The sequence below is a fragment of the Thalassophryne amazonica genome, chromosome 23 (assembly GCF_902500255.1).
Source record: "Thalassophryne amazonica chromosome 23, fThaAma1.1, whole genome shotgun sequence".
In the NCBI taxonomy this organism is placed as follows: domain Eukaryota; kingdom Metazoa; phylum Chordata; class Actinopteri; order Batrachoidiformes; family Batrachoididae; genus Thalassophryne; species Thalassophryne amazonica.
Genome location: NC_047125.1, coordinates 21403724 through 21419755, shown reverse-complemented (window position 1 = coordinate 21419755; position 16032 = coordinate 21403724). Strand labels below are relative to the sequence as shown.

Sequence of the window (16032 nt, the reverse complement as noted above, 5' to 3'; positions counted from 1 at the left end):
GTTATACATTTGAGATATAGTTATTTATAAACATATTTTTTTGCAACATTATATGATTTTTTAAAGTTCGAGGCACATCAAATGTGCTTCATTATGGTTTATTATTTCTTCAGTTCCATCAAATCAAATGGGAGATTTTATTTAGTTTCCTATCTGTTTGAACAACAAATCTAACAAGAGCAATCAGATTTCTGACGTCCGCCAGTCCAGATCCGGATCACCTCCCAAATTCAGTGGAATCTTCCATGGCCAAATATCTATCTGTGGTGCAAATTTGGTGAGAATCTGTGATGCAGTTTTGAAGTAATTGCTCAAAGACTATATAAAGTGAAATCTTGATCCCGGATCCGGATCACCTCCAAAATTCTGTGGAGTCTTCCATGGCCTAATATCTATCTGTGGTGCAAATATGGTGAGAATCTGTGAAGTAGTTTTAACGTAATCCTTCAACGTGTATATAAAGGGAAATCTTGGTCCAGAATCCAGATTCAGATCTGGATCACCTCCAAAATTTAGTGGAGTCTTCCAAGGCCTAATCTCTATCTGTGGTGCAAATTTGGTGAGAATCCATGTCATTTTGAAGAAATCCTTCAAAGCCTATATAAAGTGAATCTTGATCCAGAACCTGGATCTGAATCACCTCCAAAATTCAGTGGCGTATTCCACGGCCTAATATCTATCTGTGGTGCAAATTTGGTGAGAATCCGTGAAATAATTTTGGCGTAATCCTTCAAAAACTATATCAAGTGAAACTTGATTCAGAATCCGAATCTGGATCACTTACAAAAATTTAATGGAGTCTTCTATGGCCTGATATCTATCCGTGGTGAAAATTTCCTCAGAATCTGTTCAGTAGGTTTGACGTAATCCTGCTAACAGACAGACAGACAAAATTATTTTATTACGTCCTTTGTGGATGTAATAAGATTTAACCACAAATGTAATTTAAAAAAATTAACAATTACATTAAAGAAAATGTAGATCAGTATAAATAAAATTCCTCACAATACTTTTGACATCATGACATAACATCTTAAATTGTAATTTAGAATTGTAAATAAGATGTGCAATTTCTAGTAAAGCCCTACAGAAATTCCCTGCGCGCGCAGGGTCAACGTCTTGCCAAATTTGGGCATGACCCAGGATCGTTTCCTGTCCCAGCCAAACGTTAAATTTGTGCTGCTTTCAGGTAATGTGGGAAATTCCTCATTACCGTTGTTCATTTTTAAAATTGATGAGCAAAACTACATATATCAAACCTACTGAAAATATCTCGTATAACAAACAATAATTTGAAGCCGTTTATATCACTACATAAATTTACATATATTCCTTTATAAAAAAAAATTGCAAAAAATATCATTATTGTCCCAAAAGGGTTTATTAATATCATGTAATATTTACATTACAAGCTTCACACAACATGATTCTAGAAAAGACACACTGATATAAAACTTTTCCTGCATTAAAAACACTGAAATATATTTTCCCTTCACCGTTGAGTTCAGTGACTACAGTGTGGAAAACTACTACTTTTTTTTTTTTTAGAGTGCGCGAAGGCAACACCGCTCAAAGTGTCAGATGAAAAGAAAAGAGAAAGTAGTTGCGTTTCCGCCGGGTTGCATCAGCAGCAGTGAGCCAAAAGCGAGCGCGCCTCAGTACACGTCACACATCGTTGGCGCGGATGGGTCACGGTGCCGTGGGGTGATGAGGACATGTCCATCAGCCAGGAACACCCGCTCCGAGTCCACCAGCACCGGGTCCTCTGGATCGGTAAGTCCTCATCAATAAATCAATCAGTCTCTCTGCACTTTTTCTTTTGGTTAACAAAGGGTCAGGTCTTGATTAGATAAAGCGAACATACTAACTTTTGCGAAACTTTTCCTCTTTCTTTTGTGTTTGTTTTTGTGAATTCCTTAATTTCACCAATAAATATTATGAATAAGAATAAATATTAATTCAGTTCAGTTTATTTATTATTACGATTCCATTCATTTATTTTTCAAAAGTTGTAAACATCAAACATTATATAGATGAAGTAATTCACTGCCCCCCCCCCCCCCCCTGCAATATTTTAGAAACATTGCAAAATAAACAAACAAGTAAAATGGGTAGATTCAGGGAGGATTCTAAGATTTAAAAAAAAAGAAATTTCATGTATTTTGTGAGCAACAAAAATGGTCATAGTGGCAATGAATGTTTGTTAACCTCTTACCAGTTAATGGCAATAACAGAATTTTAATGTTTAAACATGGTAAAATATAGTTAAATGAAGGCAGAAACAAGGATTTAAAAGTTTTGCAAATTTCAGTTTCACAAACCATACACATTACAAATGAACTGAAATATGTTATGGACGAAGGACACAGGTGCATTTTATTGATGGCATTTGAATGCACAGAGATACCGTGACGAGATCCTGAGGCCCATTGTTGTGCCATACATCCAAGAACATCACCTCATGTTGCAGCAGGATAATGCACGGCCCCATGTTGCAAGGATCTGTACACAATTCTTGGAAGCTGAAAATGTCCCAGTTCTTGCATGGCCGGCATACTCACCGGACATGTCACCCATTGAGCATGTTTGGGATGCTCTGGACCGGCGTATACGACAGCGTGTACCAGTTCCTGCCAATATCCAGCAACTTTGCACAGCCATTAAAGAGGAGTGGACCAACATTCCACAGGCCACAATTGACAACCTGATCAACTCTATGTGAAGGAGATGTGTTGCACCGCATGAGGCAAATGGTGGTCACACCAGATACTGACTGGTATCCCCCCCCAATAAAACAAAACTGCTCCTTTCAGAGTGGCCTTTTATTGTGGGCAGTCTAAGGCACACCTGTGCACTAATCATGGTGTCTAATCAGCATCTTGATATGGCACACCTGTGAGGTGGGATGGATTATCTCAGCAAAGGAGAAGTGCTCACTATCACAGATTTCGACTGGTTTGTGAACAATATTGAGGGAAATGGTGATATTGTGTATGTGGAAAAAGTTTTAGATCTTTGAGTTCATCTCATACAAAATGGGAGCAAAACCAAAAGTGTTGCGTTTATATTTTTGTTGAGTGTATGTTACAGAAAACTCCATTTCAGTTTGTCCTTGCCCTAAAATGCGCCGCCTCAGTCGGTCCAGCTCTGTAACACATGCTGACATGACCTGTGTGACAGACAGGAACATACGCCCTTTCTTTAAATCAGAGGGGGTGTGGCCTAACACATGTCATTTCCATTTAAAGCAACAGGCACAGGACCGCGTTGTTTCATGACATGAAAATATCTTTTTGGAGGACGCAACAGCTCACTGGATGTGGTGTATTTTTGGCTACAAAAAATAAAATTAGTTTTTTAAGACATTCACTGACTTATATTAGCTTAGAAAATGTGTAAAGTATGACCCCTTTAAATCTCATTAACAGTAGTTTAACTCTGACATATTTTTAACCTGTAAGCATTTAAAACGATAAAATTAAGATGTAATTTATTTTAAACAAGTGTTCAAGTGATTTAAACCAGTTTATCATTGACGTGCCGCATTTGTCTCGATAATCTACAAATATTCAGTTGATCTATTAAACGATAAATGGTTTATAGCTGTGTTAGACTTTTCTGAACCCTGTTTTTTTTTTTTTTTTTTTTTTTTTTTGTGGTCGCATGAATTCATCACTCTCTCACGCTTCTTTTCCAGGAGGGACATGGTGAAGAATGTGGGACAAAGAGGGAGCAAAGAAGACAGAAGAACAGAGATGCAGCGAGGAAGAGCAGAAAAAAGCAAACACAAAAGGCGGATGAGCTCCATGAGGTTCGCCACTCTGCCTCCTCTTCCTCCTCCCACTTTTTTCCTCCCTCCACATGTGCATTAACCCCTCATTACGTGCATCAGCTGAGCATCTTGCACAATCTGGCAACACGCTCGCTGTCGTTTCTTGTAAACGCTCTGCTTTAGGAGAAGGCATGCCCCTGCCTGACTGCCGCCCTCCCTTTCCTCATCACCCCTCATCTCACACACACGTTTCCCTGTTCATTCCTCTTTCTGTTCTTTTTCCACTCCAAGAGGGACAAATTCCACAGTGGTGATTCCTAAAACATATAATGTGAGTCGAATTATTGAATATATATAGTGATTTAAAGTCATGAAAATATGAAAACTGGTCAAGTGAGAAAAACTTTGAAACAACCAGAACGGCGCTCAGTGGAACACACACATCATACATAATATTAATACATCAAATATGTCAGATTAGTGGTTTTTTTTTAATTGTGATTAGTGTGTTATCTCTTGAGAACTTAATGTAAATATGGAAAAAAAAAATCTTGGAATGTGAAAGAAAATGTGGTGCACAAATTTTGAATTCTTCTCAGCATTTAATGGTGTCTTTATTCTGGGCCATTCCCCATCCCAACATAAAATTGCTCGGCACATTCGTCCCCTCAAAATTATTCACACGATAACTCGAAAACAATAAATGCTATCGTGATGCAAGTCTCCAAAATAAAGGGCATATAAAGAGGATAACTTGATGTGCTACAACAATTTTGTTTTGCTTGGATGATGGAAATTAGGAGCAGGTGTGTGATTTAACTTGCATGTAGGTTGTGTGAAGTTTTTCAGTACACTTTTTTTTTTTTTTTTTTTACATTTATTTGCAAACCAGACCAACGTCACCACTGCTCGCTCATCAGAACCTGGTTATGAGTTGGGCAATTCTACGGTTGCGACGTGACATGTTGGATGCTTTTCTGAGTGATAGTATTACAATGGGGAAAGATATCTGCTTTGGATTAATCCTATGCTGTAGGCCACATGTTGCCCTAAGTCACTGACAAGAGACCAGAATTTTCTATTGCCCCTGGGACTGCTTATTGTTGTGTGGGCCGCCAGAAGAGGAGGTACTGCTGGCCCACCACCAAGGGCGCCCTGCCTGAAGTGCGGGCTTCAGGCATGAGAGGGCGCTGCCGCCACGGACACAGCTGTCACTCATTAATTCCTGACAGCTGTCACACATTCTAACATCATCGCACTCCATAAAACCCAGACGTCATCTCCACCTCATCGCCGAGATATCGTACGTCATTAGAGGTAATATCCTCAGCCTTTTTGTGGTATTTTCTGAATCTGTTTATTGTGAGTGTTTGCAGGTTTGGGGAGGCTGTGCAAGACGGCACTCTTTTTCCTCTGAGGGATCGCTGCAACGTATTGAGTGAGAGGTGGAGGTGGCATTCCCACCGTTGTTGTTACTGGGTGTACACACACCCACACTTGACTGTCTTGTTCTCGCCAGCAGTACCAGATCCGACAGTCGGGGACGGTGATCACCTGGGAATTCGGGACTTGGCGGCTCCAGTATTCATCAGGTTCTGTGCGGCGGAAATCGTGTGGTTCCGGCTCTTCTCAGGACAGACGTCTTCTATCCTCGAGCCTGCCCACACGTCACCTTTGTGGATTGACTGTAATTATATTCTGAGATTGTCTGTATGTTCGTTGTGCACATTTCACAACATTAAATTGTTACTTTTTGGCTCATCTATTGGCCGTTCATTTGCGCCCCCTGTTGTGGGTCCGTGTCACTACACTTTCACAACACTTATCCCTTCTTGTGTGGCGTTCGGACGTGACATCAGAAAAATGCCTTTTTCAGCAGTCATCAATCCAGTTGTCAGAATTCTGTGAATTTTGGGGAAGTATTTCAAAAAGGGCTTATACCTGAAGATAAACAACTAAAAGGCCTGGGTTAAGAGAACTACAAATTTATTAAACTCCTTCCTTTAGAATACAATAGAGAATTCAAAACGTTGCAGATGTGACAAAGAACTGTTGCGGATTGTCAGCTGTATTACTAACTTTAGTAATACAGCTGACAATTCTTGTGTTAACAATATTTGCAGCTTTAACTGCAAATAATGTGCAAAAGCAGCTTTTTTCTTTTCTTTTTTGAAGGCTGTGGCATCCAGTTCTGATTTATAAGAACAAATATTTTGGAAAAATAATACATTTTATGTGCAGTTTTGCACATAAAAATATCATATAAATACTTACATTGCCAAGATGATTTTTTGGCTATGCACCAACAACGGCACTGCAGTCGGAAGCCAAAGATGAATGGGTCAGATCACCCAGTTACACAAGAAGAAAATCAGGCAGGTCTAAAAATTTAGAAGTATATACACTCAACAAAATATAAACGCAACACTTTTGGTTTTGCTCCCATTTTATGTGAGATGAACTCAAAGATCTAAAACTTTTTCCACATACACAATATCACCATTTCTCTCAAATATTGTTCACAAACCAGTCTAAATCTATGATAGTGAGCACTTCTCCTTTGCTGAGATAATCCATCCCCCTCACAGGTGTGCCATATCAAGATGCTGATTAGACACCATGATTAGTGCACAGGTGTGCCTTAGACTGTCCACAATAAAAGGCCACTCTGAAAGGTGCAGTTTTATCACACAGCACAATGCCACAGATGTCGCAAGATTTGAGGGAGCGTGCAATTGGCATGCTGACAGCAGGAATGTCAACCAGAGCTGTTGCTCTTGTATTGAATGTTCATTTCTCTACCATCAGCCGTCTCCAAGGGCTTTTCAGAGAATTTGGCAGTACATCCCACCAGCCTCACAACCGCAGACCACGTGTAACCACACCAGCCCAGGACCTCCACATCCAGCATGTTCACCTCCAAGATTGTCTGAGACCAGCCACTCGGACAGCTGCTGGAACAATCGGTTTGCATAACCAAAGAATTTCTGCACAAACTGTCAGAAACCGTCTCAGGGAAGCTCATCGGCATGCTCGTCGTCCTCATCAGGCTCTCGACCTGACTCCAGTTCATCGTCGTAACCGACTTGAGTGGCAAATTGCTCACATTGACTGCCGTTGGCACGTTGGAGAGGTGTTCTCTTCACGGATGATGCGAAGGAGATGTGTTGCCACTGCATGAGGCAAATGGTGGTCACACCAGATACTGACTGGTATCCCCCCCCCAATAAAACAAAACTGCACCTTTCAGAGTGGCCTTTATCGTGGGCAGTCTAAGGCACACCTGTGCACTAATCATGGTGTCTAATCAGCATCTTAATAGGCACACCTATGAGGTGGGATGGATTATCTCAGCAAAGGAGAAGTGCTCACTATCACAGATTTAGACCTGGTTTGTCACATATTTGAGGGAAATTGGGGATATTGTGTATGTGGAAAAAGTTTTAGATCTTTGAGTTCATCTCATACAAAATGGGAGCAAAACCAAAAGGGTTGCGTTATATTTTTGTTGAGTAATAATTGAAGTGATGACCGTGAGTGGAATTTATTTAGTGGTTTATGACTGACACTATTCGTAGAGTTAGTAATTTAATAGCACAGCAAGTCACACCAAGAGTTTTATTTCACATTTGTTTAGATTCTATTTTTTTTTTAAGGTATGGTATTTCTTTTTGAAGTAGCATATTAAAATCTATATCCTATTATTTTCCTGACCTGCTGGGATCGGTGTGTGTTTACTGCATGTGTACAGTGTGCCAAAAAGAGTGGAGAACTAAAGCCTGGAAAGAATCCAGACTTTCGCTTTGTCTCTTTCTCTTTCAGTTCTGCTTCTATCGTGTCCTTCAGGTTAATTTTTGAAGAACCGACACTCCCACAAACCGGTTTAATGTACAGAAAAAGGTGAAAAAATTGAGTCACCTTCAGGATTAGTGGTTTATGGGGTTAGAACACATGATGTAGAAAACTATTTTCTATGCAACTGCATGACCTTTGTCACCTGAAGATGAAAAATTGTAAAAAGTAATGAATGAGCGTAGCTTTAAAACAAAAATCCAGTTAAAAAAAAAAAAAAAATCTTCACTGTTTTGGGCCCACAATAGAAAATCCTGTTTCCAGACTGCATTGGATCTCACAGATGTGTAACTGGAATACTTCTAAAACGCCTAAATGGACTTTGATATTTTCTAATCTTGTAGACTAGGAGTTGTTTGAAATTTGATACCTTGATGTAAGACAGGACCTGGCATGGCTATTGTGTCATAATTATTGTGCACAAACATCTAATGTTGTGAATGTATTGTCACAATAACTACGCTTTTTAATTGGCCACAAACTCAACAGGGTAATTTTCAACTCTGCTACATGCTAATCACCGGAGCCATCACACAAAACCATTGGTGGTCTATTGTTTGTTCCAGGATCTTGGCGAGTCATTACCCACATAAACATCATATTATTATATAATGTATTTGCAGAGTTAAGTGAAACAATTGTATTTCTTCTGTTTTCAGCAAACTCCCACATTGATGTCTGATTCTTTGTTTTGCAGCTCATTGCATTATATTGATATGATTTTTAAATCATTTATACCTTGGTAGACCTCCCCAAACTTTTCTTTATTCTTTAATGAAACTCAACTTTGTGACATGCCTCAGTAAAATAGCAGCTGTTATAATGTAGTATGAAGGGCCACTGTGGCAAATTAGCCACCCTAGCTAGGGTGAATGCTAGCTGTTTATACTTGCTAATCTGGTTTTAGAACTTACATCACACTACATTGATTTCATTCTGGAGTTGTTAATAATACCTTAGACCAAAATTGTGTAAAATCAGATTGTGTTAGCTCTAGTTAATATAGCAGCTGCCATGTTAAGGGCTTTTGCAGCTGACCTAATCTATGCTAGCTGGCTAGCATGTTGCTAACCAATAAGTTCCAAATTTTGGGGCTGGTGTGTATTGGCAGTACTGCCTAACCCTAACCCTGAAAACTGTCTGTGATTGATGATGTGTTATTGGAATACTTTTAACTTTAATAGGGAAAGTAATGTTGGAGCCAGTGAACAAGTCAACTATAACATCATCTTCTGTGGCTACATATACATGGATTGTGGAGAATTACAGCGACAAAAATTATCGTAAGGCTCAAAAATACAAGTGTGATGACAGCATGTTTCTTTGTTTATAATGAATTATTACCCGAGGCTATCAAATATCAGGTATTGCAAAGACTTCCGTCTGTCAGTGCTCAGCATAACTCCAAACCTGTTGCTGCAAGAGTCTTCAAATTCACAGGGAACATTCTGGGGGCACAGACTTTGGACAAGTTCAAAGATGGCTAACCTTGACCTATTTAAGAGGTTAAAAAGTCACATTCTTTTTCATTCTGTTTTTTTTTTTTTTTTTTTGATGGGTGGGGGTGACAGCCAATCAGAGTAGAGCAAAACCGTGATGTCAGTGGCTGGTCAAGCTAGCTGCAATCTCAGTTTTGTTTGTGTGTAAATATAACCTCTTTGTCATATATTATGTAAAAGGTAGGGAGAAATAAACACTTCTAAAACTGAAAACGCTGTTTTTGGAACCTGTTAACACCTCTGAAGTGATTTACAAGACATTTTGCGGACTTTAGCGTGGTGACATCACAGGCTGGCCTAACTACCTGCAAACTCCATTTTGTGTGGTGTAAATCTAATCTCTTTGTAACCTCTTTATATTATGTAAAAGCTAATGAGAAATAAGCACTTCTTAAACTAAAAATGCTGTTTTTGTAACCTGATAAGACCTCTGGAGTGATTTCTAACACATTTTGTGGACATCAGCGTGCATGCTAATTTCTGCTAACTTCCACGCTTGTCAAAAGCTCATGTATGCGCACATGCATGCCCTCCTGCAGACGCTGTTAAAACGTAAATCTTGTTTATGATTGATTGATTGCTCGATGGAGGGATTTATTGAACATGTACAAATTATATGTAAGACAATGTATATCCTGTATATTCGTTTTGTGAATTGTTCTGTAATTTATGTCTGTAGCATGGCCCAAGCAGAGGGTCAGCCCTTTGAGTCTGGTCTGCTTGAGGTTTCTTCCTCAGGGAGTTTTCCCTTACCACTGCTGCTGTGGGGGTTGTGTGAGGTGCCTTGAGGCAACTCTGTTGTGATTTGGCGCTATATAAATGAAAATAAATTGAATTGAAATTGACAATAGGATCTTGATAATGAATTTAAACAACAGTAAATTTATAAATATATATATATATATATACTTTGCACTGGAACCAATTATACTGCAAATTATAAAGAAGACGATCCTCATACGGCCGAGGGTATTGTAGCATGTGTTATAAGCACCAGTAGTCAGCACTGATCAGCCCGAATTCCATTTTTCTCATAGACCACCCAACTGCTGTCAGCACGTAACCAATCCAAACATGCTGACTTGGAGTACGTCTATTTTAAAAATACTATTTCGGTTCTGCTTTCGACTGTGATCACACATCATCCTCTGTGACTCTTGGGCTTTTCCTGTAGACACACAAAAAAAACAAACACATGAAATGTGGTTGCATGACCTGACTCGAGACTTGGGCTACAGTTTGTTTGTTTTTTTTAATCATACATGTCTTGCGTAATGTTACGTGGTTGTGATGTGATTACCTTTATTGCTGTTCTTTTGATGTATGTCTTTAATCAGTTTTTATTGCTGATGAGTATCTCTGTCAGGGATAGTAAAGATCTCCCTGACTCGACTGAACGTGAGCACTGTTCATTTATCTTTTCCTCTCTCCCCATGCACTCATCCTTCTTATTCTCCCTCCTCCTCTCTGCTTCAGGAGCTACAGCATCTTGAGCTGGCTAATACAGCCCTGGAGAAGGAGATCGCCGCGCTGAGGAGGGAGCTCCACTTCTACACGGTGACGTTGAAGCACCACGAGCCTCGCTGCACTCTGACGTCTGTTTCGTCCTTACCGACTGCCAACTCTGCCTCAACGGATCATCAAAACACTTCTAGTTCAGCTTCACCCCTGTTGTGTTCTACCTCCATCGCCCTGACTGATGGAGGCAGAACACCAGATGGTGTCAAAAGTCCTTTCACCTTGACTTCAAGTGTTGCTCCAACAACTACAAACTCTGAACACTTCTCCGTCTCTTCTGTCCCAGTGTCTCATTCCTTGTTGAGCAAACAACTTCCCCTTTCTCCTCCTAGCATTAGCCCAAGTCTAGGACACGCTTCTGTTACATCCATCTCTGTCCAGTTGATTTCAAACCCTGTACCCTCAACCGTCTTCACAACTCTTACGCCCAAGTCAGATGAAACATCGACCAATAAAAATTCTTCATTGACAGCAAATACAACAGATTCTCTCTCGTCCTCCCACAGTGATGTTTTTGCATTTAATTCCATCACATTGGGTAACTTTCCAGAACCGTCCTCCATTCCAGCTTCCAGTCAAGATGTGTCAAACATTCTGCCCTTTTATTCCCCTTTAGTACCTTCAACTGCAGAAACCGTAGGTTTAGGTGCAGATGATTGCTGTATGAACGCGTTGCATCTTCAGTCAAATCAGTTCAACAGTACTCCAGTAGATTCAAGTCCGCCGTATACTCTTTGGACATTAAACCCTCAAGATACTGGTCTTGGCACTCTTTCACTTACCTCCCAGATGGGCCCGAATCCATCCTCTGGTCTTGCCTTTGCATTAAAACCAAGTTATAGCCAAGAAATTACCCCGAATCTTCCACCACTACTTTCACTCCTCACAACGCCAAGTCCGCTTACCGACCCGTTGACTACCTCCACCAGCTTTAATGGACCTCCATTAATGTGTGGCCCATCAACAGATACCTCCTTTTCTGAGCTCCTAGAGGACAATGATTGGATACTTTGTGGGGGTGGTAAGCCATAGCACTACATTTCAAGTTGCAAAAAAAAACCCCAAAAGCAGGGCCATCTTCCATGTTCCAAAGCATTAATTTAAGAGGTTGGTCCACATCTTTTGAACAGTTCAGATTCACGTGGCCTCAAATCCTCCTGAAGAGTACGACACCAACCGTATTCCATAAGAAGCGCTGCGCAGCTCATTAGGACTAAAAATACAGCAGACTTTGTGAGTTAAAACAAGTATGTTTATATCTGATAACCAATTGATGTTAATGTATGCATAAGTGATTAGGTCCAAACAGCTCAACATATGTTTGGAGTTCTGAGTTCAGATTTTTGATTTTGTTTAATTGTGGTGAAAAGCACAGACCAGTTGTTAATTGTTGGAACAGCTGATTTTTTTTATTTTTTTAAGCTACAGTGTGTAGGATTTATTGAAATATTGTAAATAGCACTCATAACCCTTTGTTTGACCAGCAACAATGAATCGATGTTTTCACGAGGTTACAATGAGCTCTTCATATCGAGGTGAGAGTGCGCCCCTAATGGAGGCCACCATGTTGCTAAAGTAACCCTAAGGGGATGCACTTTTGCGTTTTTGCAGCGCGGCCACAACACTGAAGAAAAAAAGGAGTGGAACTGGTGCTTGTGCGCACTGTGCACTATCTACTCTACTGGCTGCCAGTAGAGTGTGAATGCAATTTATTTTTGGTAATCGCCACATTTCTGCTACTTTACAGCAGACGGTAAGCTGACATGGTGTATTCGACAACTGATGGACTGTATTAAAGTTAATGCTAACTGCATTATCATTATTGTTTGCGCTATTATGTACTCTGGTCCTGGCAGCGGTTAGCGTCTTCTTTCATGCAGCCCATTGGTAGTCAAATGTACCAATGTCTGGAATACATAGTGACACATGATGCGACACTGGTAGAAATCTGACAGTTCACGGAAACCTTTTGACCCTGCGTTAGTCTTCTGTAATTTTTCCTCAGAATCCAAGTGTAGCCAGAAGATATGACCCCTTTAAGGTTTTTAAAATACGAGTAATAAAAGGTCCTCACACACAGTTAGATCTCAGCAGCCCAATGAAACCATAATCTACACCTTTCTTGTGGTTTATACACCTGTAATCACTGTTATTGCAAACTGCGCATGCGGGACGATGGACTGAAACCAGTGCTGAAAATAGTTTTATGTTGAATTATTATTTTGTTACATGAGTGTGTGTTGCGGGTGGGGGGGTGGTTATATCCCGACTTCACTGACCTGTGCACCTAGTGCTGCAGATAACAGTCCTTATTTGAACAATTACACAGGGGTCAAAATTAAAAGATGCTCCAATCATAATGAAAACTACACCACATTATTTGTCTGATCACAAAGATTCCAAAAAGGTATAGTTTGGACTATCTGTGACTGAATGTTCTGGAGTTATGGGTTAAAAACAGCAAAAATGGTGACAAAGGTCAATTTCAGTTTGTACAGGGGTCAAAAGTTTAAGTTGCTCTAATTGTGGTAAAAAGTGTTCCAAATTATTGGTTGAGTTAATAGGGTTTTAAAAAGGAATAGTTTTCACCATGGGTCATGCTTGGTTATCATGTTATGGGGTAACATATGTCACATGCTATAGAATCCAATGGATGTCGACATTGTATGACCTTTACTTTGCATATCAAACACTCAACACAGTCAAACTATTCCATTCATTAATCCTATTAGCTCAATCAGTAACTTGCACCACTTTTTTTTAAATTTTTTTTTTTTTTTTTTTACCAAAACTGAAGCAACTTTAACTTTTGACCCCTGTACAAACTGAAATTGACCTTTGTCACCATTCTTAGATTTTATTCCATAACTCCATAACAATCAGTCACAGCTCATCCAAACTATACCTTTTTGGAATACTTAATGCTCAGACAAATAATGTGGTATAGTTTTCAGTATGATCGGAGCATTTTTAAATTTTGACCCCTGTGTAATTCTTCAATTGACTGGCTGCCAACTGAAAATTCAAGTGGACAATTGTTGTTATTGTTGTTGCTTTGTTTTTTTCTTAATGTCTAAAGAGTATTTGTGCCACATTTGGTGCTTGTAACACCATTTGAAGTATTGTTTCAGTTATCTGACGCACAAACCTGAAACAGGTGATTTCACTGATGAGCTCATCTCTCTGCCTCGAGAGTTAAGTAATTAGAACCAGCTGGTTTTGTGAGTGACAAGAACAAATATTTGGTGGGATTTTTACAAATTGAACTTGGGGTTTTCCACCTCTGCATATGAGAGTTATTGCCCCCCCCCCCCAGGGGACTCTGTCCATGTGACAAACCATACAGTGATCTGGAAGGGGCCACTTCTGTCAAGAAATAAGGATGAGATGTTCTGGATATTGTTGAGAAATATAACTGCTTTTTCACCACAACTGCATAATATAATTTTGTTAATGTGCAAATGATTCTACTTTAAATCCGATCTGTCTCAGGGTACTTATCCGACGGTTTGTGTTGTTCTTTGTGTGTATTCTGTAATTTTTAAGAAGAACTCCTGATCATATATTTATATTGTGATGATGTGCAATAGAAAATGAATTAAAATGCTATTTATTTTTATTCCAGTTCAACATTGTTTTTTTTTTTTGATCATTTCTAAAATGTGAGGTACATTTACAAAACGTGTATGAATTTGCATAGAATCAGGGGTGTGTGTGTGTGTGTGTGTTTTCTTTGATAGAACAATAGATGATGGAACTCCATCCTCAAAACCAGCAACCACACGTGCCCACGCACGCGCGCGCTCACCTCAAAAGGGCAAGCAGCCGGAGGGGGAGGGGCCGCGGGGGGGGGGGGGGCGTCTGTTGTAACCACGCAGTCACGTGACTCAGTGATGCGCTTGGAAATGTCATATAGGTTTTAAAAAAATAAAAACTCGTATTCAAAATGTAACGCAAAGTAAAGAGCGGCAAATAAACGCGTCAGAATCCTCGTTCCTCTCTGCACCATCTCAGTGAAAGAATAGGTGTTTAAAAAAATCGGTGGTGACGGAGAGTTTGCGGTTTCGGCTTTCAAAATAAAACCGCAGCTGCGTCGACATTCACCAAACATTCGGGGGGCGGGGCACATTTGGAATTTGGCATTATTGCGTTACTTTTGTATGCCAGTAATTTTGTTTTTTAAAGTTAGTATCTTACATTGCATGAATTTTTGGAACATCTTTTGAAAGTCTATTTTGTTGTATCAACATTGACTGTGAATGCATGTACGCTCCCTAGTGGCATGTAATGGCATAAGTTCACTCTCAATGGAAGAAAATCAGTCAGAAATTCTGACTTGCTTCATCTAATTGTATAACATTTTAAAGTTCTCCAAGATGAAGCTGCCCCTCCCCCAAAAAACGTAAAAATAATGTCATTAAAAGTGTTACTCTGTTTAAAAAAAAAAAAAAAAACGCAGTTGAGAACTTATTTTCACCTCCAGTGACATGCACTGGTGCCTGAACGTTTTGTGTCCTGGATAGCAACCACCTAGGCAGAAAACCGGTCCATTCCCACATCGTGACAGCAACCATTGATGTCCTGCAGCATCCACATGGTCTTCTCCAGCTAATGGATCCCAAGTGTCAAAAATGTCTTAATAAGGTGTTTATTATGCTGTTAAGGTTTGCTAAATAACTTTTTAAATGAAGGAATAACTGGATAATTTAAGTAAAAGCATTGTTTAAATTAAAACAATTGTTGACAGAGTAGGCAGCGTGGTGCTTAGTGGTTTGGACTGTTGCTTCACAGCTAGAAGATCATGGATTCGATTCCCACCTGTGTGGAGTTTGAATGTTCTCCCTGTGTTGGTGTGGGTTTCCTCTGGGTGCTCCAGCTTCTTCCAGTGGATTGAAAACTTTAAATTGACTCTCGAAGAGTACATAGTATGTCCATGTAGATACATAGTAGTGATATGTACTACATACCACTTTTTTGAGATAAATGTTGCTGTGTGCCAAACATTCTGTGTATATCTGGATCAACTCCAAAAATGAACCACTTTATTCCCAGAACATTAACTCCTCAGAAATTTTTATTGAATACCACTGATTACTTTTTGAGTTATCTTGTGAACAGACAACCCGTGGAAAACCTTTAGCAGAGGTAAAAAGTTGCTCTTTGGTGAATGTTTTTGTGTGTGTGTGTGGGTGGGGGGGGGGGGGGGGTTGTTGCACCTTTTCAGATTAAGAAAACCTGATTAAATTATGGTTCTGCAATTATACTGTTGTACAAAGATAAATATGACATGATATTCTTTAAACAAGCGGGATATTGTGAATTATTTGATTTAATGTTTTTTAAGATGACTTTTCCGAAATATGCTTTATTTGCTGTCAAGCCTCGGATTTT

At 39.6% G+C, this 16032-nt stretch overlaps 1 protein-coding gene across 2 annotated transcripts in view; it reads left to right on the top strand.

Annotated features, from left to right (window-relative positions):
* Nucleotides 1–1479: 1479 nt before the first annotated feature.
* batf2 (basic leucine zipper ATF-like transcription factor 2) overlaps nt 1480–16032 on the top strand; it is a 43855-nt gene continuing 29302 nt past the window's right edge. Inside the window, exons 1-3 of one of the 2 annotated variants that reach the window (XM_034164142.1) lie at nt 1480–1773; nt 3698–3811; nt 10600–12036. In XM_034164142.1, the coding sequence (XP_034020033.1) occupies nt 1582–1773; nt 3698–3811; nt 10600–11673 (1380 nt within the window). In that variant the 5' untranslated portion in view covers nt 1480–1581 and the 3' untranslated portion in view covers nt 11674–12036. Of the gene's footprint in view, nt 1774–3697; nt 3812–10599; nt 12037–16032 lie in introns of those variants that run through there. The other variant, XM_034164141.1, reaches the window with a different exon arrangement.